Source organism: Genypterus blacodes, unplaced genomic scaffold, assembly GCF_046128005.1.
Source record: "Genypterus blacodes isolate CSIRO-AG114 ecotype Tasmania unplaced genomic scaffold, CSIRO-AGI_Gbla_v1 ptg000108l_1, whole genome shotgun sequence".
Lineage (NCBI taxonomy): Eukaryota > Metazoa > Chordata > Actinopteri > Ophidiiformes > Ophidiidae > Genypterus > Genypterus blacodes.
The window spans coordinates 202,576-230,431 of record NW_027466912.1 but is presented as its reverse complement, the minus strand read 5'-3'; the positions used below and the strand labels follow the sequence as shown (position 1 = coordinate 230,431).

Genomic DNA, 27,856 nt, shown 5'->3' with positions numbered 1-27,856 from the left:
TTTCATGTAATCCAATAATATAATAATATAATTTTTCCCACGCGACAGCTGACGTGAGTTCTGGGTCTTATTTTACCTATATTTGTACAATATAATCTGAAAACTACAATGAACTACCAGGTAAATCCCACCACCTGCCAGCAGAGTTGTGCGTGGTATGTACAGTCTTTCCCATGACGCGTAAACGCAGCAGAAGACTGGCTGTTCTTACATGACTTCGCATTGGCTCTGATCTGTGACATTGGAGACGTTGGACCGAGCCTGTGGTCCGGCTGATTTTTGGGGTAAATTGGAAATTAGAACATCCTGACAAGCAACGGGGTGATCTTTTAACGACAACAAAAGGCAACTTCTTGTCTTAATTTTAATTTTTCTACTTTAGCACCGTGCTGGACGGATCTGCCATACAGGGTGAGTGCCTTAAAGTCCATCCACAACTCTTCACTATTTAACGCTGAATTGTTTGCTTATCGGTCTTGTACGTTTGCAGAAAGTAATCTTTAATAACAAAACTTACGCGTGTGTGTGTGTTTTGCACGATCGAATACATTGACAGTCCTCTCCGACTTGCAGACTTCAGTCAACGTGGAAAAAAAGCAAAAGCTCAGCGTAGGTGGGTTCAATGTGCCGCCAAACTCCATTTAAAATCCCGCTGTTCCTCTCTGACAAGCTCATTGTAGCGGTACAGACGTGTTAGGACGCCTATTCAGATGTTTTATAGAATTTTCAGAATCTATTCTTTCATTCAGCATACATAACATATCACTTGTTATTATAAAAGCTCACAATTTGGCATAGGTTCGCGTTATACCGGCATTCTTCCGCTACATTATCAAAAAAACATGTGTTATCTTGCGTCTTACTCGTGTGCTGAAATGATTAATCTTTGACTCTGTTTATTTCCCACGAGAAATGGCTCTGTTTCAATGAAAGAGATCAATTAGAGGTTGTATTTTGCGTGGAGTTCAATGTGAGAATGCGTCCACGCAGGAGGGAGCAGAAGCTGACGGGGTTAGATAAACTGGACCCGGTCTCTCTCTCTCTCTCTCTCTCTCTCTCTCTCTCTCTCTCTCTCTCTCTCTCTCTCTCTCTCTCTCTCTCTCTCTCTCTCTCTCTCTCTCTCTCTCTCTCTCTCTCTCTCTCTCTCTCTCTCTCTCTCTCTCTCTCTCTCTCTCTCTCTCTCTCTCTCTCTCTCTCTCTCTCTCTCTCTCTCTCTCTCTCTCTCTCTCCGCTAGCCGCTATTCCAAGTCTGCATTATATAACCACACATTTACACACACACACACTGATGCTCCACTACACCCAAGCTTTCCTGCTTGAAAAGTGTGTGGTGCGTTTGTGTGCTTGCATCAACATTTTCGATGCACACGTGAAGTGCCCATACTCACACACACACATCCACACAGGAGTGTCACACACCTGAGCATGGTGTGGTGCCAGATGAACACAGCTCCGTGCGCGCACACACACACACACACACACACACACACACACACACACACACACACACACTGCTGCCTTAGCAAAAATAAATTCTGTATACTTTATGACTGGTGGTTGGACATGATGCACCAGGAGAAGCATACTGCTGCTTAAATTTGCCAACATGGGAGATTTCTTGTCCCAACGGCATACGATGAGAAAATCAAAGTAAGAAGTACAGCCGTCTTGCCTGCGTGCGGCATTGTGCCATCTAGCAGATGGCGGTAAGTGTTTTGATCGTAAGCGGCACAGGTGGGAAACAGGAGTCACTGTGGCAGGCCTACTTTGTATATTTCCTTTATTTATGGTGTGTATCACTGTTCTAATCTGATGGTATGCATAGCATTCTTGTAAAATGTATTCCAAGACGTCTGTAGTTATGGGAGCACATCAGTCATTCTGTCTGTCTGGCTGCCTTCAAATGTCTGTGGGGCTGCTGGCTGCTTTTCTATGCAGGATTAAAGAAGCAACCAGGCTTCTAATTTATCAGATAATCCAGATTAAGGTGCAATGGTTGTTTGTGTTCCCAGCCCGGGGCTCAGACATTGTGGCCCATCAGCTGCCATTCATGATTTACTGTCTCTGTCTCTGCACACTGGGGTGATACATTCAAGAATCAAGTCTCAGTAGTGGTCGATCATTGCGTCAGTGACTGTTCACCGAAACACTGAGGCATCTAGGCTCCAGAACTCAACTAAACTACTCCGCACATTCCGATTCAAACACTCGTAGTGTGACTGTGTACCTCAGACAGGTGGCCGGTGCAGGCAGAGTAACCCTCCGCTTGGAAAGACTGTCATCATACCCAAAGGTTTCAGGCTCGGTTCCAACAACAGCCGTGTGTCTGGGGCAAAGTGTCCTTGAACACGACACTAAACTCAAATTCACTCATTCTAAAAGCCTCTTTGAATGAGAATATCCACATAATTCTTGTATGAATGATCCTGGAAATTGTGCATAATTGTTACACAAAGCAAACTTGAAGCACTTCAGAGTGATATTACGTGTAAGATCAGGGGCAGGTGCTCTATTTCTTCCATTTTAAAACCACTAACTGCTGGTTACTGGTTCTGTTTTTTTTCTGACCTTTTTTTTCTTCCTGCATTTGGCATTCAGAATGGAGAATCTGACAGAGCGACTGAAAGAGAGGGACAGAAAGCTCTGTGTACTATAAATAGACAGCGGCTGTGATGATAGCATCACCACCTAATAATCCATCAGCAGGACTGGTGTTACTCTGCTGGGCTGCATCGGCTCAAACTGGGACCAGGTATTCCCTCTAATTTCTCCTCGAAAGCAGGGTTATCCACTAAACTCAAACCTCTGAACCTCTCGTCTGTTTCTGTGTGTGTGTTATCTGCTGTATTAAGCTTGTTAATAGAGACTTCGGGGAAAAGCAGTGTGTTTCACTTCTGTTTGCTAAGCCTGAGATCAGATTAATCCCTTTACATTTGTAGTGTGCAAGGGCTTTCTGACCAGCCAGTGGAGATCCTGCACCTCAGTGTTACCGGTTATGAAGCTACATTACCAACATGTGTGTTTAACATGCACGTTAATGTGTTTCTCCAAGAATCTTTGATCTTGTGATGTTAAGAGTGAATGCAGATTCAAACATGAGGGCACAATAAAGGTGGCGAGTCAGCAGAGATCGTCCCTCAGTCATTAATCCACCATTGCGGTAGTGAAGTAGCGTACAGTATGTATAGTTATGTGAGTGTGTGTGCAGCTGTACAGTATATTCTCTCTGCCTTTACTTTGAGTGCAGTGTTTTCTATCTCCCCGCCCCTTCAGGCACTGACCTGCTTTTCATTATTCACGCAAGAAGCACCTTTTCTCTCTTCTTTCCTTCTCTGTCTCTCTCTCTCTCTTGTACTAGAGTTTGTTCGGCCTGTGTGTGTGCATGCATGTACGGGTGTGTGTGTGAGGGAGAGAGACCTCTAAAATAGCAGAGAATCTCCCAAGATTTTGTGTTCTATTTTCAACTTTTTGAAGTAAACGATGATTTGAAATGATGATTGTCCTTTTAATTCTAAAGCTACTTTGCAACAGAACAGATAAATCATCTTCGTTTTTACTTTTTGGAGCAGCTGTTTTGATCCCAATTAAATGCCTGGCTTACTAGAACATGAACATACAAGAAGTTTACTTAGATGTGCAGTACGCCTGATAATTCACTTAGAATGTTCCCTTATGTGGAATCACGAGTGAATAACTGTGTGCTGGATTCAGAGGTCTGGAAGAGACAAGATCAAACATGTTCCCAAGACCAGAAGCACATACAGTATACCACACACACACACACACACACGCACACACGCACACACACACAGAAACAAGGTGATCGGATGTCAGAAGAGCAACGTTTGCAGAGCAGGCCCCTTAACCGGAGCCAATAGAAATAAAGAGTATTAATGATGGATAAACCCACATTCAGAGGATAGATAGACAGATTTTCAGTTTATGTATGTGCATAAATATATATACTGTATATGTAGAGGGAGAGAGCAAGAGATAGCGAGAGCGAGAGTCTCATCTAAACACTGTACAATAAACTAAATCAAACCCACACATATGAAGCCCCACTCTGCCCAGGATGTTGGTGTCATACATGCGATCATATTACCTCCCTCGGCACAGTGACTCACTGCTCCACTACCTGTAGTGGAGTCCATGATACATCATGTTTGTCCTTCGGAATACCCCCCTCCCACACACACTTCCTTCCTTCCCTTTGTGTGTGTGTGTGTGAGGCACTGAGAATATGCTGCTGAATGCTTTGTAGAAAGGTGCAGAATTCAACATCATGCGAACAAATCATTTTGAACACGATTATTCTTTTTTTTTTTAGCATCAGCGTAATTTTCAGCCGATGAATTATTGTTGACACGCAGCAATAAGCAAGCATACAAAACACCATGTACCCCAGTTGTCAGATGGGTAGATGGATGTGTTGTAGTGTTGGTTGTGGGTCTTGAATTCTGTGTGCATGCACTGTATATGGTCAATATAAACAGAAGTGTTGATCACAGCTCTAGATCCGTGGAGTTTTGTGTTCACAGACTTTAACTCTTGATGGCTTCCCCCAGTTTTGAATGTCAAATTTAAGCCATTGTTCTTTGGGGCTGCTCTTATTTCAAAGAAGAACCTATGGGTCGTCTGGACTGCAGCCAAATACAGTCGATCATTCGGTTTCAGCCGGGTGAATAGGCGTGAATAAAACTGTTAAATCACGAGGTTGGCTTGTAAGGAATACTCACCCAACATAACATTTTAACACTGAAATATTAGTGAAACTTCACAATTATTGGCCCGGTAGTCTCTACAAGTTGCACTTCACACTGTCTTACCAAACAGTCAAAAGGTATCCAAAGAATGAACTGGTGTGTATTATGCCTTTTTTGTATAGTAGTATAGTAGCAAATGAGATTCAGCCAAGGCAAATGTGAAATGAGAGAGGAACCGTTTCAGGATAAGTTCATTTTCATAAACCTGAATCCTATTACCACATTGTTTGCGCCTCACCCTAACAGTTCCAAGCTCAACAGCGTCGGCTGGTGCATGCAAACGGGCGCCTCTGAAGCTACCAGTCAAAATGAATGGGACTCGATAGGTCAACATTAGGCTCTAAAAACCGCGCCGCCAACACTTTTGTGTCTCTGTGCACTACAGATACCTTCTTCTCATTCTCAATCGACATTTAATGAATTTTGATTACGGAATTGATGAAATTGTGCTCTCAGACTAGATGTGATATTAGGATATTTGGCTCCCAGCCGCTGCATGATTATGACCTAATGATTATATACTTTGTTATACGGTGCTGTGTCAGCTTGGCAACCCCTCTAGTGGCTGATATCCGTGTCAGTGGTGCAAAGTAGCATTTGGTAAGATTACTGTTTGGCTCTCTGACTGAATGATGATGTGTGCAATACTATAATTTGACCTTTGTGTGCAAACAAGAAGGGTGTACATATTGAAGCGTAACAGTTTATACTGCACACAGCTGGCCATGCATGTGTATTCTATATTAGTTAAGTCTACTTCTGCTGCCTTGCACCCTAATGACAAAGACGGTTAAAACTATTTAAAACTGTTTAAAACAACAGAACTTAGTCTACATAACTAAGTCTGTTTATTAGAACATCTTATCTTATCTTATTGACACAGGAAATTAAGATTTAAATAACACATCGTACACACATGAGAAGGAACTGTGTGTATGTGTGTGTATAGGTGTGTGTGTGTGTGTATGTATATGTGGGTGTGACCAGTTTTCATGACTCTTGGCTGGCAGTGGATTGTTCTGGTAAATAATTAATGGACAGTGGATGCATCCCTCTGGTCTGCGAGGATTGTGTGTGTGTGAGTATTTGTGCTTGGTAGATGTGCTGTGTTGTGGTTCCTGACGTTTTCTGGGAGTGATTCTGTGATGTGCCAGTTTGCCGACCAGCCTGGGTTGCCTTGGAGGGATTATTGACAGACCTTCTGGAGCAGACAGTGTCAGTCTGGATAGACCGCTGGACTGTAGTAGACTTGACTGGACCGTGTCTGGCCTGGACTGGGCGCGACTGATCACTCGATAAACAGATTATTTGTCCAAGTGAAACGTATGCAGAAAAAGTATTGAAGTATAAAAGTATACATGGTTCGCTGTGTAATTGCAGTATAGGATGCATCTGTTGAGGAAATGCAAACTCTGACTAATACATCAATTTGCCATCACATAATCCAGTTGTGTTACTCAAAATAAACATACTTTGTGCTGATTTCCATCATGTTATGGTGTATACACAATGTTTGAATAAGATTGATGTATTCCTTTAAACGCAGCATAATCAAAGTTTAATCTTGCATGTAATCATACTGAATGTCTGGGAGGGTTCTGACTTAACTAGGCAAGATTTAGCTCAGATAGGTTTTCTCCAATTTTCCATCTTATTTGCGAAAATGTTCCTGAATCATGCAGAAGCTGCTCACACCCTCAGGTTTTCCACATTGTGTTGCTTCCAGAAAAAGTCCACTCCGTTTCACTTTCCCTGCATTTGTTTGTTTGAGCGGTTTTGGGTAAAGGAGCTTTGGAAGTGAAACATGTTTCTCTGGTTTGGTTTGGCTCACAATCACCAACGCCGAGGCACAAAGTTAAACAGAATATTTGGTAGTCCAGTTTGTTTCTTTCCCTCTCCGGTCGTTGCTCGACAGATTCAGCCCTATCTGATTCTGCAAGATTATTTCTGTTTTATTAGCCGATAAATGTGTGTTTGTGTTTATTTCTTGGACATTGAGTTACCAAGTGAGCAATAGACCCACCTGTGGAAAACAGAAAGAACAAATTATAGTTTCACGATAAGAAATACAGGAAGTCCTTGTCCTGGGAGGAGGAGGAGGAGGATAAGATCTTGGTGGGATAGCGTCACACTCGTCACACCCACTCGTGGAAGCCCAATGAAAAAAGGTGGGTGATGACATCATGTGTAACACTGGTAGACTGTCCTCAACCAACATCGTGCTTTGTTTGCTTACCCCCCAAAACTTCTCTTCCTCTCAAAAAGTGTACACGCAGCCACCTACTGAGTGAGTGTGTTTCTCACTCTTGCACATGGTTATCTGATACACAATATGTTGCTTTGCAGTATAGATTAGGTGAATAATTGTAAGATTTCATTAGACAATAACTAATAACTCACATCACTGACAATCACATTGCAGACAGATGATACTCTGTGTGTGTAAGAGAGGTACATATAACTGCCACCATTTCCCTGTGCTGTGATTTGGTATGAATAGGCTAATTACATAAATTGAAATAACAAGCAAGAACGGTTTTGGGGCATGGTTGCAGATTTTGTGTGTGTGTGTGTGACGGAGAGAGAGAGAGAGCACTGCACACACAAGCGTTGCATTTATTCTGGGCTTTGTGTCGACTGCTGTTTTGGACAACACAAGTTCATCTGTTATTCTCAAATATGTTTTGTGTGTGTGTGTGTGCCTGCTAAGTGAAGTGTGGACAAAGGACTGGGTGTCTGTCTGGAAAGGGTGCTGGGGAGGGGAGAAGGGGATGATGGGTGATGGGGTGGGACTGGAAGGAGGGATGATGGGTGGGAGTCTGGAGGGGACGATGGGTAACTGGTGGGGGTCTGCAAGGGACGGCTGGCTGGCTGGCTGGCTGGTTGTGTTTATTGATGAGATTTTGGGGGGCAAAGGTGTGTGTGTGTGTGTGTGTGTGTGTGTGTGTGTGTGTGTGTGTGTGTGTGTGTGTGTGTGTGCGTGTATGCATTCATCTGCATATTTGTCTGCATGTGTCTAAGAACGTGCATATACTTGTCTCCTAGTGAATCTGTCTGTGTGTGCATATTGCCTGCCTGTTTATATGCTTGTGTGTGTGTGTGTGTGTGTGTGTGTGTGTGTGTGTGTGTGTGTGTGTGTGTGTGTGTGTGTGTGTTCTTTTGTTTTGTACTGGGTTGCTGGGTGATGGGACCAGCTGGGAGGGCTGAGGCCATTCACTTCCCTTCTGCTACCCTGAAGGCAGCCAGCAGAGAGAGAGAGAGAGAGAGAGAGAGAGAGAGAGAGAGAGAGAGAGAGAGAGAGAGAGAGAGAGAGAGAGAGAGAGAGAGAGAGAGAGAGAGAGAGAGAGAGAGAGAGAGAGAGAGAGAGAGAGAGAGAGAGAGAGAGAGAGAGAGAGAGAGAGAGAGAGAGAGAGAGAGAGAGAGAGAGAGAGAGAGAGAGACCGGGTCCAGTTTATATCTTGTTGCAAATAGAGCGTGTTTTACTCTCATGAAACCATAATGAGAGATCTTAAGATGTTTTAAATGCAGCTCAGAGTAAAGGAAGAGATTCATGAAGTAAGGTGTGTGGGTGTGTGTGTCTGTGTGCGTGTGGGGGTGGGGGTGGGGGTGGCGGTGGATTGAGGCAAAGTGTGTCAGGCTGAATCGTGATAGAGCAGCTGAGCTGACTCAGCCAGTCTGGTCTGGCGTAGGAGGGCAGCAGCAGGGGAAGTACTGGAATCCTTTGGAACGGGATTACAGTTACATTAAAGATGTCCATTCAGATTACAATTTAAGATTGCAATTGTTTTGTGATGTATTCTGATGTATCCAACAAAACTTTTGCATTTAAGACAATTAAAGTGTGCTCTATCATAAAGACTGGTAACTGTGTTTAAAACAAAAGTGGACAACTTGCTGCTACGTAAATTGAAACAATATTACAAATGGGATTATGTCAAGTAATCAGGTCCACAGGTCTTATTTTTGCTGATTAGACTTCTCCTTAGCTACCGGACTAGATAGGTTTGTAAATGTAACTAATTTACACCTTTATGAGTCATATACTGTAATTTCTGAGTGTGTGTGTGTGTGTGTGATAGACCGCCAGTCCGTCCAAGTTGTAACCACAGTCTCACCCCCAAAGAACACTCAGGTTAGATGGATGTAGAGGCAACAGTTGTATGTATGGATTGATGGAGGAGCAGAGTCAGAAACCGCTGGTACCATTATTACTTTGTGTCTGAACGGCCTTGCTCTGAGGTACTTTTTTTGGTCATAGACCCAGCAGAGCGGCAGTGTCAATTTTCTAAGTGTATCCCACGAGTCACACAGCCTGGATGTTGCAGAGGGCCGTAGCTGCAAATACTGGCTCAAATCTATGACTTAAAATGCACCGGAATGAAAGCACAGATTCTCAACAACAGTATATTGTTTCTGATCCTGAGTGACAGAATGAGCTCAATATAACAAAATGAATGCAGGTTGAATCCAAGCCCCAGTGACATTGGCAGACTAAAAGCGTTAAGCAATCATTTGAAACCCTTTGTGCTGTATGCTTGAATATGTAGTTATGCGATACTTACAGTTTACCATTAATATAAGATATACATTACATCCAGCAGTTATTAGTACTTCTAATGGCGGCGGTGATGTGCTTTGGGTCGAACAGCTGTTTATCTCGAGTGCAGTCAGTCTGAAGAATCCGACATTGTTACTTTTTCACAAATAATGCAGTGAACGTGAGAAAATATATATAATAATATCGCAAAGTGTCTCGTGTTAGGCATGACAGTCCAGATAGATAGGTGCTTTCGTTTGTCTGGAGCTGGATAGCATAGCATTTAGCGAATGCGTAGTGATGCTTGCTAGCTAGTTCTAACCGTCATTTACTGCTTTAACTAGTAGCATAATAGCAGTTGACTTGGAAGTTATTCTTTCTGCTCCACTGGACTTTCACAGCAACATTTAAACGTACAAGCGAACCTTTTCATTATCCGTCCTCTTGTCCAAAATTTTCTGCTTGTTGTGAATCGTTTGGAATTCATCGCCGATAAATGCGAGCGCGAGGCAACACTACAGGGGGAAAATGGCTCCCAGCGGGTGTTGCGGTTCGACAGGAGTGAAAGGTTAGTAAAGTGAAGCTGCGAGATGGTGGAAAAACTGAGAAGACGGATAACCAGCTGAAGCGTACTCGCTGGCTGCTGGTGTATGAAGCCGCTGCTTCTTTGTGCCGCGGCTGGGCTTCTGCTAAAGATTAATGACCTTCCTGTTTTCAGCTACAGTATCTCGCTACAGAATTTTACTTGAAGTGCACTTTGAAAACGTTGCAAAATTTATTGTTAGAGGCCAGACGACAAAGGTATGCAGTGGAAGGAATGCACACACACACACACACACACACACACACACACACACACACACACACACACACACACACACACACAATTAGGATAACACAGTGAGCATAAGTTCTTGTACTTCTTTCTATTTTTTGACCAAAACTACTTTTGCTGCTACTACGCATTGCCACAGTTACTACTACTGTCCTTACTATGACTACATCCTTCCACTACTCCCACTCACACTACAGCCATCATCCTTACTATTGCGATTACCATTACTACTCAGCATGGAGCAAACCTGTGACCCACATTGTGCAGCAAAAAATCTTCAAATCTCTGCCAGCAGCTCTGCAGTGATTGTGGGAACTGAATTCTTTGCCGTCAATGTGTTTTTGTTAAGTTTCTCCCAGAGGACAGAGGATCTGTGTCCCGTCTACTGCGAAACTATTGGTGAGTTGTCCCACTGGAATGTGTCACACTCACCACTTTGCTATGGATGGATTCACACGCACACACACACACACACAAACACACACACACATACACACACACACACACACTAAGGGGTTAGGCTAAACCTTTTTGCTTAGCCAAAAGCCAAAAGTCATTAAATCATACAACAGCACTGTGTGTTTTTATGAGCGCACATGCTTAATACAGTGGCTAGTAGTGCCTCAACTGGCCTTTGGCTCTTATACTGTATATAAGTTAGTTTTCTTAACTCTTAAGCAGTTTTATAGTTATAGTAATCAAGTATAGATCCAATACATTATCTCAATCGTCATTAATCACCGTGTGAATTTGGTTTGTGTGTAAACTGAAGCTTTTCTGATTTGACTTGTCCTGTTTCTTGACTCAGAACAGAAACATAACATTTCAAAAGTTATGAAAAAAAGAAAAGCGAAAGGACACAAACGAAAAACAGAGAGAGAGTGACAGAGAGAGAGAGAACAACAACTTTTTCCTGTAAGTCACCTGACACTGGAGGCGTCACACAGTCATGAGTAAACACACCTCCCTCTCTCCCGTCTGCTCTCTCTCTCTCTCTCTCCCCCCTCTGTCTCTCACTTTCTGCCTGCGTCCCTCGCCCATGTTCTTGGTCACGGCACAAACTAGTTGCAGAATGTTATGTTTCATTTGAGCGATCCAGACTGAATTCTGCTTGCATGTTTCCTCTTCTCTATGCTATCCAATCTACATACAGAAGAACAAAGGTTAGGAAGTGATTCTGTGAAGGAATATAATGTCTCAAAATATGTATAATATCGCAAATCATATGAATACTAGGGTACTCGTTGCATACCTCCACCATTGCCAAGCAAGCTTAGTTGCCTAGCCCTAGCCCTGATTCCACACGCCCAGGCATTTGATGCATTCTCACTATCAGGAGCAGTGGACAGTGGTATTGCGACACCCAGAGTCCAGCTCCATGCATGAACTCGAGTGCCTTTGGTCCAGGAAAAAGTCGGGAGCGCTAACCGAACATACATGTGTTTTTGGTGTTGGTGGGGGAAACCAGAGCAGCTGGAGGAAACCACCCAAACACGGAAGGGAATGTGGAAATTCCACATAGTAAGGAGCACGCTTGACACAGGGAGCTTCTTGCCCTTGATTTCACTATGCTGCCCCACAGAGAAGAAGAAATGGCTGTCACAATTAACTTCCAAATGTATCAAGAATGTTAAAAACAATCATTCCTCCCAGGTTTCTTCCCTGGATCTGCCCAAACTAAGACTGGTTCTTCAGTGGGCCATGTTCAGCCTTTCACCAAGTTTTTTTTCTCTCGGTCTGTGTGGCCATATAAGTGAATGAATCCTTATAAATCCCATGCCTATGGCCCAAAGTCACATCCAAGCCATGTAATCACATGATCAAGCAGGAAATGATGTACTGTGACAGTGAATTGGACATGTTTGGCCATCGTAATCAAAGTCAATGCAAAATGTCCTAATACAATGAGGCCTTTGTTTCTAGGTCTATCATCTCAATGTCATTACTTAAGTATCTCACGATCTATAGATTAAAAAATGTCACGATAACACGTTAATGGTCTCATTATTACTGATAATTATGTTTCTATAGTGAGGTAATGATTTAATTATATTACTATCTCAAACATTTCCTGTGACCACAAATTCATAATTTCATGCAAATGGTTCCAGTGATAATGGCAGGTTTTGTTATCCAAGTAATGAGATAATTAACTCGTGAGCTTGACAAAATAGTTTGAAATGTCAAGGTAAGGGGGTAATTAAGTCACGACCATAACTAATGGACCTAAACATAAGTAGTTACCAGATCTTTAGTTTAGATATGAGTATTTTCTGTATACTGGATAAAAGACAAATCTGCCACATATGTATAGAGAATAGACTTATGTGAGAGCATGTAAGATATAGTTTACCAATATCTTACTTATTAGACTTTGGATTTAAACTTTAGGTTGCACTTCAGTTATGTCTTTTAAATGAAAGGAAAGCTCAATTCAAATCTCTGATAATACAATAGTTTTCATATTGTCTTCATCCCATAATGGGGGTTTGCTTCACGACAATTGATGCGCGTCACAGCAGAATGAGCCAAAATGGCCAGATCAGTGACATTATGAGAAACCACTCGAGTGGAAGTGGTTGAGCCCAGACGGCGCAGATGCATTTTTTGTGAGCGTGTTTATGTAAAATGGCAGAGTGGCAGGAGGCCCACTTGCTCCTCATACTTCCCTTTTTGAGGTGCGTGAGTTGAGCCACTTCAGAACTGTTTGAAGTCTCAGTGAAATGAGAGGGAAGGGGGGTGGTGGTGAGGTGTGTGTTGACAAATGGAGAGAGAGAGAGTGCGCGAGAGAGAGAGAGAGGGAGAGTTCTGTCCTGCTTTGTCTAAGTCTGCGTTAGAGAGAGAGAGAGAAGGGGGGGGATTGTGTTTGTGTGAATTAATTTACTTAATTTAAAAGGCAATAATAAAGACACAAAACCAGAAATTGTAGCTGTGATTGTTCATTGTGCTGTGCGGAGGGGAAAGGCCTCGTCAACGTTATTCTGGGAGAAGGGGGGAGACGAAGGGAATGGGATAGAATGGGAGAGAGGGAGACAAAGAGAGAGGAGGGGAAAGAATGGGAAAGAAAGCAGATGGGAGTATTTGGTGTGTTGCCTCCCCCCCCTCCCTCTCCCTCTCTCTCTTCCCATGTTGGGCTGCTGTGCCACACCCATTCCTAATCACATTTATAATGTTCCTTTCTTCTCTTACCAACCTCCTCAAATCTGCCATCACACATACACACACGTGCATGTTTTCACCCTGTTTCTGTTTCTGTTTCTGTTTCGTTCTTGTCTTATTTTTCTGAATAGAAAACAACAGGCATTTGTTACGTTTGTCTGATGCTCCAAAAATCTGGAGTCATCAAAGGGTAAAAGGGCCTTTTCTAAACAACAGTTCACAAGACAGGGACACAATTTGAGAGGTTAACACAAATCAATAACACTAATTATATATGCCAGAAAACAAGAAAATACCAGTTTGTATCACTACCTTGGAATTCAACTTGGGTCTTTGTTGTGGCGAGCAAGTGACACATAAACACAAGGTTCTGCAGTATTACGGTAGATGCACTATTGTTTAAGTTAAGGTAACTACATTACCACCAACAAGCCATCAACTCTAAGGAAAATAGCATTTATTATAGTTGTTGAATAAATACTTGGAATAGACACAATAGAAACAAAATGCCTTATCATTCTGCTTATGGTAATACAGTAAGTATAATTTATGTACAAGTACAAGTACAACTGCTTCATTTGTGAATAATTAGAGAGGTTAAATGTACAACATTGCGTCAACTTAACAACTAATGCAACAAATTAATGAGTTAAATGGCTCTGAGCACTTTGGATTACTTTGTGTGAATGTGTGTGGGTGTGTGTCACCTTGGAGATTCTCTGCTCATTCTGCTCATGTGTCTCTGTGAAATTAAAGCTCTTGATAATATGAAAATATTGTGTGTATGTGTGTGTGTTTTGTTACAGCAAGTATAAATGGAACTTGATGCTGGGTGTCTAATTCTGGTGACAGTCATAATCCCGCGCCTTGCCACCCGAAGGTGCAACATGGGGAAGGGGCGGAAGCAACGTGTAGACTCACGTACCGATGAGTAGGACCAGTGAACTCACCATGAGTCAGATTCACACTCATACGCACTGATAGTGACACAAACAGATGCGCACATGCTGATACATGCACAGGGGAAGAGAATGCATCACAAAAATCAGCCTTTGAGGTGCGATCATGTCATATGACTGCACTTTGCCCATATTTGTAAATGTATCATCTGGATATAAAAAATATTAATGTGCAGAATGTGAGAGAAATGGGGAAACAGGTGTGGCTTCAGGTATGAGAGTGGAAAAGCAACAGAAAGACAAAGAGGTGAACGGGCACACTGAGAATGAAGCAGAAGAAGAGTGAGGGAGAAATACATAAAGACAGATATGGGAGGGAGAGGGAGGGATGTTGTGGGTGCAGCTCTCCAGTTGGTGTTGCTATGGCCCTGCCCTCCCTGCTCACTGAGCCATTTCCTGTTTTTGACCTGAAATCTTTATTTAGAGCCATCACTCCTCGCTGCTCGGCATTCATGACTCAACTCAGAGTCCAAAGAGATGAACGCAGGACTAAAATCAGTTGTCCAATGGCCACAGAAGCTGCGTCTTTACGTGCACTTGGGGTGGCTCAGCTAAACTGCAGGGTTATTAGCCACAATCCAGCTGAGGTTTCTTACAGGTTAAGCACTTTGCATGAAGCTCTGATACCGCAGGATTGGCACCTCCCTGTTGTCAGGAATGAACCAGTCACCGGCATTTGTTGTTTGAATGCTGCTTTTATAAATTTGGCTTTCTGCAATTTGCCAAGACACAATCCACAACAAGAGTTTCAGTGCATCCCACTGGTCTGAGGGCACACATGGACGCCGATTGGCTGCCCTGGGATGTTCCAGTGTCGCTTTGTCTGAATGGAGCAGACTCGGCTGTGTTTTGTTTGACTTAACAGGACGTCACTCTGCCATCTGCTGCAGAGCAGGACGGGTATCACTAATTAAACACCACGGTCCATTATTTCTAGAAACATTTAATCACCAGGAATTAATAAAGGCCGATTCAATGATCACTCATTGGATGCAGACAAACGATGTGTCTTGCTGATATTTAATGTTTTGGATACAGATTTTCTGCGTTGGCTTGAGTTTACACTGTTGTGAATGTAAAGGAGAGTGATGCACGTTTTGTAGTAAAGCACAACACAAAACAAACACCATTTACATACTTCATTGAAACGTGGGAGTGACATTGACTTTACAGCTGAACAAGTTGTTTGCGTTGTTGATGTTCAGTTAACTAGCGTTACACAGAGCGAGAGCGAGAGAGAGAGAGAGGGAGAGAGAGAGAGAGGGGGGGGGCAAGGAGAGAATGCTCGTTGTACTACCCTCTCTCGCTCTCTCTCCCTCACTTTCCCCGCGTGTGCGTGCGTTTGTATGCGTGCGTACGTACGTGTGTGTGCGTACGTATGTGTGTGTGGGCGGAGCAAAATTGACGACGCCACTTCTCAGGGCAGCTGCTCGGTTTCAGCTTCTCCTGTTGCCTTCAAGTACCCTTTGTAAATGTGATCTCAGGAAAAAGAAAAAAAATGAATGGGATCTTGCCATTGCAGGTTACCGTTTGTAGGGAATTTGGTTTAATCAAAAATGTTTCAAGGTCATGTTTTTGGTGTTTTAAGCAAAGCGATTGTCAAAATCTGCTGTGTATACTGTTAGTATAGAATAAAATATAGGCATCTACGTGTCATATTTGCAGCTGTTGTCTTCAAGCCCAGGGCAAGGCACTTTTAGAATGCACATGCAGCATAAAAGGATCTCAGTGATCGAGGCCATTAGATCATTTATTATATATATATATGTTTTATTAAAACATCCCATCCCACTTACCAACACACAGTCCAAATTATATTATTGTTTCTATTAATGTAATATATATCAGATTTATTAATAATGTATCACACATAATCAATTGTGTTGTCAAGGTTCAGAGTCAAATGACAACGTCGGTACACAGTTGCACATGTAGTCAAGCATCAATTAAGAAATCCTCAAAAATAGAAATATTAGTTAAAAGCAAGTTGCAGCCAAACAGTTAATGAAATATTACATTTAAAAAGCTGAAGAGCCGCATCGTTCTGTAAACCACTGAAGGTGCAAAGATTTGCAATGTCGACATACAATATTTGGCAATAAAGCATGTATATATTCAAACACACTGCAGTATTTTAAAACCCAACCTTGTCTTTCTTAGATAACGCTCCGCCAAGTATTAGGGCTACATGTGTCGCTGGAGTGTGACAACCTTATATTTCCTGCAGCCCGTGAATGCGGCAGTGTTCCTCTGAGCGGAGCCACTCTCCTCTGCCTGTCAGCGCCATTGTGTGACGGAGTCTCCGGCAGAGAGTAAGCCTGTATTTTCCCTGTAGCCCTCAGGTGCGATTTAAAGACCCTCATGTTTCTCCATGAAGCTCCGGCGGACCTGTATGTGGTAAGTCCCCTCTCTGTGCCTCCTACGAGCCGTGAAAAACGAAGGAAAACGCGACGGGGAACGACGTTACGGCTCCGCACTGGAACCTATTTGTAATGAATAATAGACGCGGTCCGGGCTGGTGTTAGAGCGGTGTGTGGGCTGAGGCTTAGCTGGAGAAGTTTTAGCTTTAAATGGGCTGGATTTGGTCATATTTCTCTCTCTAAACATCTACTTACCTCAGTTTTCTGTCGAATTCTCATTCCAGTTTACAGAACGAAGTCACCTCTGTCACTTTTCTTGTTGTTTCTACGAAAAATGTCTCCGAGTTCAAACTTTTAACCCAAAATACAACTGGTATCATTGCTCGGCGCGCTTGGAATTATTAACGAATCGAAGTTGAATTTATTTTTAAAAGTTCAATGAAATTCCCTCAAAATGCGAAGAACATGAATCAGAATTGTGCTTATTTTTGCTCATAGACTTCATGTTCATTTGTTAAGGGTCAGTTAGCCGAGTGGTTCTCAAACTGTGGAAGGAGGAACTCTGCTGGCATTTTAAGAACCCGCTCATCCTATGGAGAATAGAAATATCAAAATGTCAAAAACAAACCCATTAATGAAGAAAATTAATGTTTTATCAATAGTCAAACCAATAGTGTACAGCATTTAGTAAGCAACATGCATATTAAATTAAAATTTTACTCCGATTTAAGTAATAAACCATTTATTTCTACACATAATAACATATGTAAGTGTTTTAGTTTGTCTCAAGTGTTGCTTAAATGTGTTTGTTTGCTCCGAGGTGATACTTGATTCAGAAAGTTTCAAACACTTGTCTATGTATTTGAATGTGATGTGTGTGACATGTAATACCAGTGCATGCCACATATCCAAACTTTGCACAAATGGTTATTAAATGTCAGTCAGTCAAGTGTTTTTCAGTGAAAATGGAGGTGGTTTGGTGTGTGGTGCGTGTGTTAAGCAGTGTGTCGCTGCTGTGCTGTGCCGTGGTGAGTGGATGGGGCCTCTGTTTCGTAACATGCCCCCACAACACAACAGTTCACTCTTACGGCAGTGTGTTTTCGCCGCTTCCTTGCTCTGTTGCTCCTGTGCTGTGATCCACAAGCTGCAGGCAGGTAGGCCAGCTCAGTGGTTCCTTCTTTCTCAGAACCAGAATCCACAAAACAGATTAATATCAGGCCGCAGAGTCCAGTTCGATCAGTTTATCTCAGTGATCGTCATCTGAGAAGGACTTTGTTGATTTGATGTGACATAAGGGTTTAACACAAATGCTTCTACGTGCGTGTCTGTCTGGAATCATCTCAGCAAGTTTGTACATTCTTTCATCCTGGGTGACATCATGTGACGTTAAACAACTGTGACTGGAAGGATTGGGAGTGCTATTAGGCACTAAAACACTAAAACCAAACCAAGGACTAAATCCTGAACACATACCATGCACAGTAGGTTCTCAGGAGGAAAAGGGAGAAGTGAGTTTTAGTTTGTGTCAACCACAACACTTGTTTTCATTCAGCAAACGACTGTAGGTGGTCTGCTTTATTGTCGCTCTCTCAGGCCGAAACAGTTAGCTGTAAAAATGGTGTTCTGTTGTGAAACTGTATGAGATCAATGCAATAGGCTGATATATACTGATACCTTTAAGTATTGATAATAATAGTAATAGTAATAACACACAGGAGTCCTAAGCCGTACAGCGCAGCAATAAGGCTCTGAGTGAGGTAAAAAATATTATATTACATTAAAAAAAGCTACTGAAGTAACGAGGGTGCTGCCTGCATGATATCAATGACACTCACATTATTGAAGCGGTACCAAGAGATGTACAGTGTAAAACATTAGATACTGAAGCATCAAGGTAGATCTTGTAATTAATGGAATACATTCTGTGGTAATAAGACTGATACTATAGCGCGGTAATAAGGCACATACTGTAGTAATAAGGTGGATACTGCAGTAATAAAGCAGATCCTGCAGTAATATGGTGGAAGCTGCAAGCAGTGGTCAGACTTGTTGACATCTGTGTGTCTGAGGTTTTGTCGCCAGAAGCACAAAGATGTGTTTTCTCCCTGTAGAGGCTTGTTGGAAAGAATAGTGAGCTCAACAGCGTGGAGACACGTCTGCTGACCTAAATCTGCTCTCTTCTTCTTCTGCCTTTTTTTATTTATAGCAATAAGAGTGTATGTGTCTGTGTGTGTGTGAAAGAGAGAGTAAGACGTGTCTGAATATGCTGATACCCATAATGCAAAATACTAATCCTTCCCGCAAATGTGGCCGCAGAACAAATAAGTACACTCATTCTGTGTGTCATTGTGAAAGTGTCTGTAAATGAGATAGATAACAGAGCGGCCTTGCATGACGCTCACAGTGATGGATATCATCCTTTTGTAATAGCAGCGGATTGTCCCTTTAGCTGATGTCATATCTCAGTGATGAGTAAAAATCAGGATTCCACTGTGAGAGCAAGCAAACACAGGAATGGAAGCATTTAATGTAAATTTAAACAAAGAGAAAAAAACGTCTTCTGTTGGATATATTTGTTTTGTGGGCCTTCTTTTTGTTGAAGTCATTGTCAACACAGGCCATTTAAAGAATGATCAAAAGACAGTGGACTGAGGTCACTTGGCTGTGCCCTTTGAACCCTCCTGTATCTCTTTATTGCTTTACTCTGCTTGTAACGTTAATGATCTGAGGTAAAGTCTATCTAACACTCACAGTCGCTGCAAATTTCAGTTATCTAAACCACAATCTGACTGTCAGAAGTACATCAAAATGATTATATTTGTATATAATCCTTATTGTCTTTTTAAATACTGAAAGATCAATGACAAAATCAGGTCACTTTTCCATCAAAAAACTCAATAAATGAAACTATATGACCTTTATGTAATATCCTATAAAGTCCAATATCAGCGTATTGTGCGTTAGAAGCCGTAATGTTTCGTAACCGCCGCCGTCGTTACGTAAGAGATCGTAGTGAATTCCACGTCTGATACTCAGCTGACCTCTGCCATGTGTGTCATGTTTATTATCACTCCAATGAAAACACACACACACAGACAGACACACCTCTACACCTACACACCTACACACACACACATTGTTGTACACACGTGGGATTTTACTCTTCTATACCAGCTGCCCTCTTATCTTGCAGTTCCAAAATTGAATGAGAAGACGAAAAAATTGAAAGTATATTTAAGGTGTTTTCGATGTATTCAAACACCATGCACTTCGTTTGGCCTTGAATATTTAAACACACAGTATTTGTGGCCATATTGGCAAGTCATATTCCCTTGATATGTCATCTAATAGTGGAGCGTCACCATACTGTTCATGCACCACACACACATTGTGATGGTTGAAGGAAGGTTTCTAACAAAGGAATGTATGCAGAAGCTCCAAATGTAATTCCAAAATCATAATATTTGTACAGTAGTAGTCGTGGTGGTTGTAGTAGGGGTGATAGTAACAGAAGTAGCAGTAGTAATAGTAACAGCAGTGTGCGTAGTAACGATGACGATGTCCGCCATGGTAACTCTATCTTAGTTGTGTGTTGAAGTGTAGAGGGTTATTGAGTGTGGCACGTCTGATCAGGCAAGCACGACAACACACCACAACTAGCTCTTCCTCTGGGTTTTGTCAGGAATGTGTTTACTAATTGTACACTGTGTGCGTGTGTCTTGAGTGTGTGAGTGTGTGTGTGTTGACCTGATCTGGATGTATTACAGCGGGAGAGGCATATCGCCGGCACGGTCGCAGCCACACATTGTGTTACAGCGCGTCTCCCGTGTACATGCTCGCAGGGACAAATTCATGTGACACCACACACACGCAGGAGCCACAGTCGCCTACCTCACGTCACTGCGAAGTGTGTGTGTGTGTGTGTGTGTGTGTGTGTCCATACTTTGTGCAACCCAGAGAACCTGAAATAGCCTGATGCGGAGGTGAGGGGGAGGGGTGGTTGTGCAGCCCAGGCATGGAAACCAGCGTATCCGGTTACAGGATCATAATATCACTGCAGAGTCCATCCACTAGCACTGCACTACTGCACAACACACACACGCGCTCACACACACACACACACACGCATAATACAGCCAGCTCCTGGAATAATATAGGCTTGGCTGGTCCGAGTGTGCAATATGTGTTTGCAGGCATAGTTGATAGACTAACACACACTTGAACTTGCACACACACACACACACACACATACACACACCCTCAGAAAGTCTAAAACACGCCTTCTTTAAACTCTGCAATCACTCCTTCATAGAATTCATCTTGCATTACATGTCCCAGCCCTCTATTAAGGTGATTACTATTCTATTATTACTACAATGGCCCGGTTCCCTGAAGCTATCGTCAACTCTTAACATCACCTTATCTTATTTTGCACTCGCTTCCTCAACATCTGCCTCTCAGTGACACCACGTCCTACCTACGTCCCCACCAATGAGAGAAGCTGCTCATTTGTGTCGTTTTGCATATTTTTGAGGAATATCTCTTGGATTTGTATCGGGATGCGTTATCTTATTTTTAGGCCGTAGCTATAGCAAAGAAGAGTAGTAGAAGAGTATTTTAAGGATGTTTCCCCCTCCAGAAGTTGTGTTCTGGGTATGTTTGAAGTGGCAGTAAACGCCGTAAACAACCGGGACACCTTGGTATTGATTATCATTCATTTGGCCTCAGTTACAGTTTTGTGAAGAGCTTAAGATGAGAGGGAAATATCTGTGAATAGGAATGTCAGATGAGTTATTGATCATGTTTTGATGCTGTAATAGGGAGTGTTATTTTGATCGGATTGAACTAAACTGTTTATCTAAGTATGCTGCTGTTACCGTGGTTGGTTATATTGTTTTGTGGCAGGCGCAGTGTTTGGGATGTTGTTAGATTTACGGACATTTTAATCTGGAAATATCAGCATCGGCATTGACCTTCAAAAACCACAAATCGGATGGGGCGGAAACTTTTCAAAAACCGAATTCTTTTTCCTCTCGCGTTGCAAGTCCGCTTAGATTCCGCTGAGTAAGGAAAGTGCTGTGTTAAGTCCATCCTGCTGTCACGGTGACCTTGAATCAAGACCGTGGCTCCATTTTAAGATTGCAGCCCTCCTTCTCCTCCCCCTCCTGCGTTTTATCACAACTCATTTATTTGTCTTCTTCTTAAAAGGTGCAGTTGTCGTCGAGCTTTTTTAGAACGCGCGCTCGTGTCTGGATGGGGCCCGTAAGCGTGGGCGACGCGGCTTTGGGCCCCGCAAACTAAGAGTAAGAGTAAAAGAGAGGAGTGAGTGGCTGGAGAAGAGAAGAGGTAAAAGAAGGAAAGGGAAGAGGAGGATAATGAAGTGGAATGTAAGGGGTGGGGCACCTCTGGTATGTCAGTTCTACACTGTGTGTGCGTGTGTGCGCGTGTGTGTGTGTGTGTGTGTGTGTGTGTGTGCGAGAGAGAGCCAGAGAGAGAGAGAGAGAATCTAAACACCCGCCATGAGTCAGTGAGTCAGACATGCGCAGCTGCTCAAGCCCTCAATCACACACCCGCAAACTGCTTTAAAACTCTCCCTCTGTCTCTCTGTCTCTCTGTCTCTCTCTCGCTCTCTCGCTCTCCCTCTCTCTCTCTCTCTCTCCCTCCCTCTGTCTCTCTGCCTCTCTCTCTGCCTCCCTCCCCCTCTTTCTCTCCCCCTCTCTTTCTCTCTCCCTCTCTTTGATGAAGTAATCTTCCTGGTGTTTTTGAATTTCTATCTCCATTTCTTTCTCTCTCTCTTCGTCGCTAAGCTGTTCCTGTTCACATTTCTCCACCCGGCACTTTCCCGGCAATCACCTGTCAGTCAGCCTGGGGGATATCGGCACCTTTTCCTTCAACATCAGCGACAGAATAGCTTAAGGTGGTAGAATTGAGACCAAAAGCTCTATACCTCCACATGTAAATAACATTGCAAATGCCCCGATGACAACAACAACAACAAAGGCCAGCGGGAGCCATCCTACGGTCCCTACAGCACATGTGACACAGAGGCATGCTGGGATTTGTACGCGCTTCACTTTTAATATTTGTGGGAAGTGGACGAAGCGTTGTCATTGGTTCAGTCACCAGGTGCAAACATGCCATTGTGCAAACATTTTTTGAGGCGAGCGAGTGGTGAGCCTCAGCAGTAGTTGTAGGAGAGGGAGGAGAGAGAGTGTTGCTCGCTCCCTCCTACCTTTTTCCTGACCAATTACAATCTATCACTTCTTCCTCCATGTCCTTTTCTTCTCACATCTCCTTTCCCTCCCTCCTCCTCGTCCTCCTCCTCTTCATCTTCCTCCTCTTCCTTCCTGCCCCCCAACACCCCCCCCCCCCCTCCTCCTCCTCCTCCTCCCCATCCCATTCTTTGTCATCTCTTTGGGTGAATTCCCAGCTGACTCTGTTTGTCATGGCAACCAACCAGTCGTGGTGACTGGGCCTGCAGCTTGCACTTCCTCTGTGTGTGCGCATGTGCGTGTGTGTGTGCGTATGTGTGTGTGTGTGTGTGTGTGGAGGCGCATGTGCAGTGTACATGTGAGCGTGCAGACAGCAACTGGCTGCATGAGCCTGTCAGCCTGGATTAGAGTCAAACACACTGCAGTGAAGCCTGTTCTTTCTCTCTCTCTCTCTCTCGCCCGCTCGCTTTCTTGACTCGGTTCTCGCTCTCCTTCTTAATTTGCTCAGTCGTGATGCCCGCAGATAGTTTGATAGATTTCCTCACGTATATCTTTCACCTACCAACCCCTTCCCCCCCCCTTCTCTTACTACATAACTCAGTGTACTATTCTAATAGGGAAGGAGGAAGGAGGGAGGGAGGGAGGTGACTGGGGGGGTTGGGCTTCAAATCTGGCCTATGATCCTGCAGTACAGCAGGAACACTGCAATTACATAACTAACTGTGTGTGCATGTGTGTGTGTCTGTATATGTATCCTGGCCTTAAGTATGCAGCGGTGAGGCTCCCTTTGCAGCTGCTCTAGGTTTCCATGTACAATGTTGTTATAAACTCCTCTATTGTGGCAAGCATGCGGTAAATAAACTTAACCGGTGAATATTCAGTATGTGGGAGAAATAAGGGAAGATTCCGAGCATATGAAAATTAAAGGTAGAATGTTAGAGATCCTGCGGTGATAATCCAGGACTGTTGCGTTCCTTCCATAAACACATAGAAAGCTTAACATATCAGATGTATCAGATTTGGAGCATTATCGATGATTGGCCTAAGGGGGGGCAGTATAATGACAAATTAAGAGCAAACTGATGTATTTGTTCCTGTTGGCCCAAGAAAGGAATCAATTATTCATTTTGGTTGACATGTTGGTAGAGTGACTGAACGGCTCTCCTCTGTCTGCTTTCTCCTCAGATATATGTTTGGTAAAGGTGCGAAGCGGAAGCTGGACGAGGATGAAGAGGGGCTGGAAGGCAAAACGCTGGCGCCATCGGTGGAGGGAGGGGGCCTCTCCCTGTGCCCCGAGGGCCTGTCCAAGGTGTCGTACACGCTGCAGCGGCAGACCATCTTCAACATCTCCCTGATGAAGCTGTACAGCCAGCGGCCGCTCAGCGAGCCCAGCCTGGAGCGCCGCGTCCTCATCAACAACATGTTGCGCCGTATCCAGGATGAACTCAAGCAGGAGGGCTCACTGCGGCCTCTGCTGCTGCCGCCCTCGCCGCCGCCCGACGACCCCATGGACGAGGGCTTTCGCGAGCCTCCGTCCTCCTTTGGCGTTCTGTCTGCGCAGGTAACGCAGCCTTCTGGGCTGCTGATGCCGGCGATGGCTCCTCCGCCTTCGCCCCACCCTTTTGTGCCACCAATCTGCCAGGCGTCCCAGGCGTGCCCCAACACTGTGGAGGCCTGCCCCACCCCTCTGGAAGCCTGCCTCACGCCGGCCTCCTTACTGGAGGAGGACGGCGGAGACTCAGCCTTTTGCTCCTCATCCCCGCCCACTCCTCCTCTATCGCCTTCTCCGCCGCTGCCTCTGCCTCTGCCTCTGCCTCTGCCGTCACCGTCGGCCCTGCTTTGCCAGGCGTCCCCCAGGATCCCTGTGCCTGCCTCATCCAATGACAGCTTCCCCACAACACTGAGTGACATGGAGTTGGGTCCTCCCACAGCCATAACAAGGACAGCAGCAGCTAATACTACGACCGTGACTACCTCCCCAGCTCCCTCAGAACTCGCCCAGCCCTCCAAATTAGCGCCCCTCTCCCCGGCACCCACAAGCCCACCCAGAGACTGCAGAACCATGGGTGCTAAACCAGAGACAGCTGGCTCCTTGCAAGTCGAAGGGCGCTCCACTGAGCTTCGGCCAATGGATGCTCTGCCTCCCCTCCCCCCTGGAGTTCAAATAGACATTACCTCCGCTCCTACCTTCCCGCCCTCTCCCTCCTCGCCATCTGGGTTTCTCTCAGATTTGGCACTAGACGATGTCCTGTTCGCCGACATCGACACGTCGATGTATGACTTTGACCCGTGTACGACAGCGGGGACTGTAGGCGTGGCGGCGGGCAGCAGCCTCACCAAACTGTCGCCGGTAGTGTCGGCCGACGACCTCCTCAAATCGCTGGCGTCTCCGTACAGCGGCCCCACCCCCCAGGTCTCAGCGAGTCAGCCTTTCAAGATCGATCTAACAGAACTGGACCACATCATGGAGGTGCTGGTGGGCTCGTGACTCCCAGACGCCACCACCACCACCACCACCTCACACACACAGAGACAGTTCAAGCCCGAAAAAACAGACTGGAATGACATCACAGGGATCGATAAAGATCTTTTTCCTGGTTGTTTGTTTTAATGTTTTTTATAAACTCTCTTCAACAGTCGGTAATTGTAAGCAACAAAGGTGATGTCAGTTAGTACTACTGCTACTACGACAACAACAACAACTACTACTACTACTACACAACACTGTGCATGCACTGTGCTCACCTTTCCAAACAAAAGGAAATGAAGTAACTGGGAAACAAAGACACACTTCAAGTTTGTACTTCCGTACTTGTGAGGACCTCGATTGACTACTTTGATTCCCCGAACCTTTGAATCTAATCCCGGTTCCAAACTGAAGCTAAACCTAAGCCTTAACCCTGAGAAGTTAAATAGAAACCAATGATGGTTCACAAAATCATCCTAATGTGAGGACATTTACACCTCACAAGTATGGAAATACAAGTGAAGATAGATTTCACACAGACACACACACACACTCACACACACACACACACAAACACACACACTGAAATCATGGGTTTTAGCAGATTGAGTGCCTTTCAAATTGACCACTTCTTCAATTAATCTTGTTTCCAGTACGTGTCTGTATATTTGTTGTTCTTTTCTTTTTTGTAATAGCCTAGAGAGGTCACTCCCTAAATGTTTTGTTTTTTTAATTTATTCTTTTAAAAACTATTATTTAGTAAGATAATTTCTCATGATCAAATAATAATTGTTATTTAATCCTTATCTTATTACAATTGTTGCTTTATTTGTGAAGCAAGCATCAAAGGTTTTTAATGAGGAATGCTACGTTTTACCCGTGCGCTCTCTATTAGCTCGGCTATTTAAGTACGCTTCAGGAATTAGAATCTCAAAAACGTCACCGGCTCATCTTCTTCGGCGGTCCTGTCGTTTCGGTGAAGAAGGAGATGTCTGTTCTCGTACACATCAAGGCTACAGATTCAATTGGGGTCAATGTTCTTACCGGCAGCCTCATAACTGTGCTGGATGCTATTTTGCATGATTTTGTTCATATGGGGCTGGTTATCCAATTCAGTTACAGCGGAATTCAAATGAGCTGTGCCCACAGGAAAGCTGGACGCATGTGCTTCGGAAAGCAGCAGCAGCGACACCAAACTCTCACCTCCCAGTCAGGTGGAGATGATCCGGAAAGAAACTCCCAATCTCACCTGGAACGTTCATCTACCAACTGGACTCATTAGGAGAAAAGCTTTCACATCTTTTCCATTGGCAGTGTAAGACTGAAAATTCTCAAAAATGTAAGAGAAAGATTAGTAATTAGGACTTGGCACTCTCAATATTTTATTAGAAATGAGTTTGTTGCTTTTCTTACTGTAGAATTGAGTGACCACTTGCAGCACAGCATGCAGTAGATTACACACACACACACACCTCTAAATTGCCCCTTAGTTATGCACATTATGTGGTAAAGTGATGAGACCCGCTGCTCATAGATATGTTATCCCTGTTTGATTCACGCTGTGTTGGCAATCATTTGAAAGTGAGTTTCCTGCCCAGTGAAAACCCCAAATCAGACATTTAACTCGGTATCGCCGCCATGCTTTGTTAGTTTGAAAACACAACTCCCCCTGCACAGATCCGCTATGCATGGTTTTGTCAGAGAAAAAATGCAAAATGCAGCAGTGAAGATGCAGCTTGTGAGGTTTTTGAAGGTCAACAGATAACACACAATCAACTTGTGATGGTATGGTAGCAACGATCTGTTCTTCAGGTGATGTGTCCACTGTTAAGTCTTTAGATGATCATTTTAGCACAAAATCACACTTTTCAGGACTTATTTGATCTGTCCTGATACCAAAAGGTACAACTTGTGTTTTTAAAGTGACCTTTTATTCATTTTGTTTCCTATTAATGTAACTAGTTTTACATTGAAGGGACAATTTAAATGTTCTGAAATATGTAAATGTAAACAGTCAGGCTGATCTCTTCATCTAGAATGAAAAGGCCTGCAGTGGACACAAAGCATTACCTCATTTGCAGACGTACAGAATCTCCCTCTTCATATAGATGTCACAAGTCCAAAGGACCACGTAGTTTCCGAAAGATTTTAATTTAACAAATGCATGTTTTTTTGTGGTCCAAACAGGATAATTGCATTGCAACTTGGCTTTGTTTGCCGCAACGGCCTCGCTTAGCTGCAAATCAATTCGATTTCAGCTATTGTACTCAGCTAATGTGGGAAATCAAAAGGGGAAAAAAATCCACCCGGAAATCCACTTAAACTGTCAATTATCACGACGCAGTGATGTCCATGCATTCCAGGAATCGATAACCCCTAAAACATATCTGTTTAACTGCACCATGTGATGTTAACCTTTAGACCCTTGAACGTTGGTTTTCAGCTGCTCCGTCTCCCATTTGATCAAACATCACAGCTGTTCCAAAAAGCGCAGCCCACTTCGCCTTTAGCTTTGTTTGGGTGGGTTTTTCCCTTTCGCAATAAAGAACGGAAACAAAACA

At 43.7% G+C, this 27,856-nt stretch overlaps 1 protein-coding gene across 2 annotated transcripts; it reads left to right on the top strand.

Moving 5' to 3' along the window:
* The first annotated feature begins 202 nt into the window (after nucleotides 1-202).
* On the top strand, nucleotides 203-27,768 carry sertad2b (SERTA domain containing 2b). 2 transcript variants are annotated; one of them, XM_076160939.1, is made up of 3 exons: nucleotides 203-411; nucleotides 16,484-16,653; nucleotides 24,014-27,768. In XM_076160939.1, the coding sequence occupies exon 3, from the start codon at nucleotides 24,018-24,020 to the stop codon at nucleotides 25,314-25,316; it is 1,299 nt and encodes a 432-aa protein (XP_076017054.1). In that variant the 5' UTR covers nucleotides 203-411; nucleotides 16,484-16,653; nucleotides 24,014-24,017; the 3' UTR covers nucleotides 25,317-27,768. The 2 variants fall into 2 exon arrangements, with proteins under 2 accessions (XP_076017054.1, XP_076017055.1); XM_076160940.1 differs by lacking the exon at nucleotides 16,484-16,653 and having other exon boundaries at nucleotides 261-284; nucleotides 383-411.
* Nucleotides 27,769-27,856: the final 88 nt, after the last annotated feature.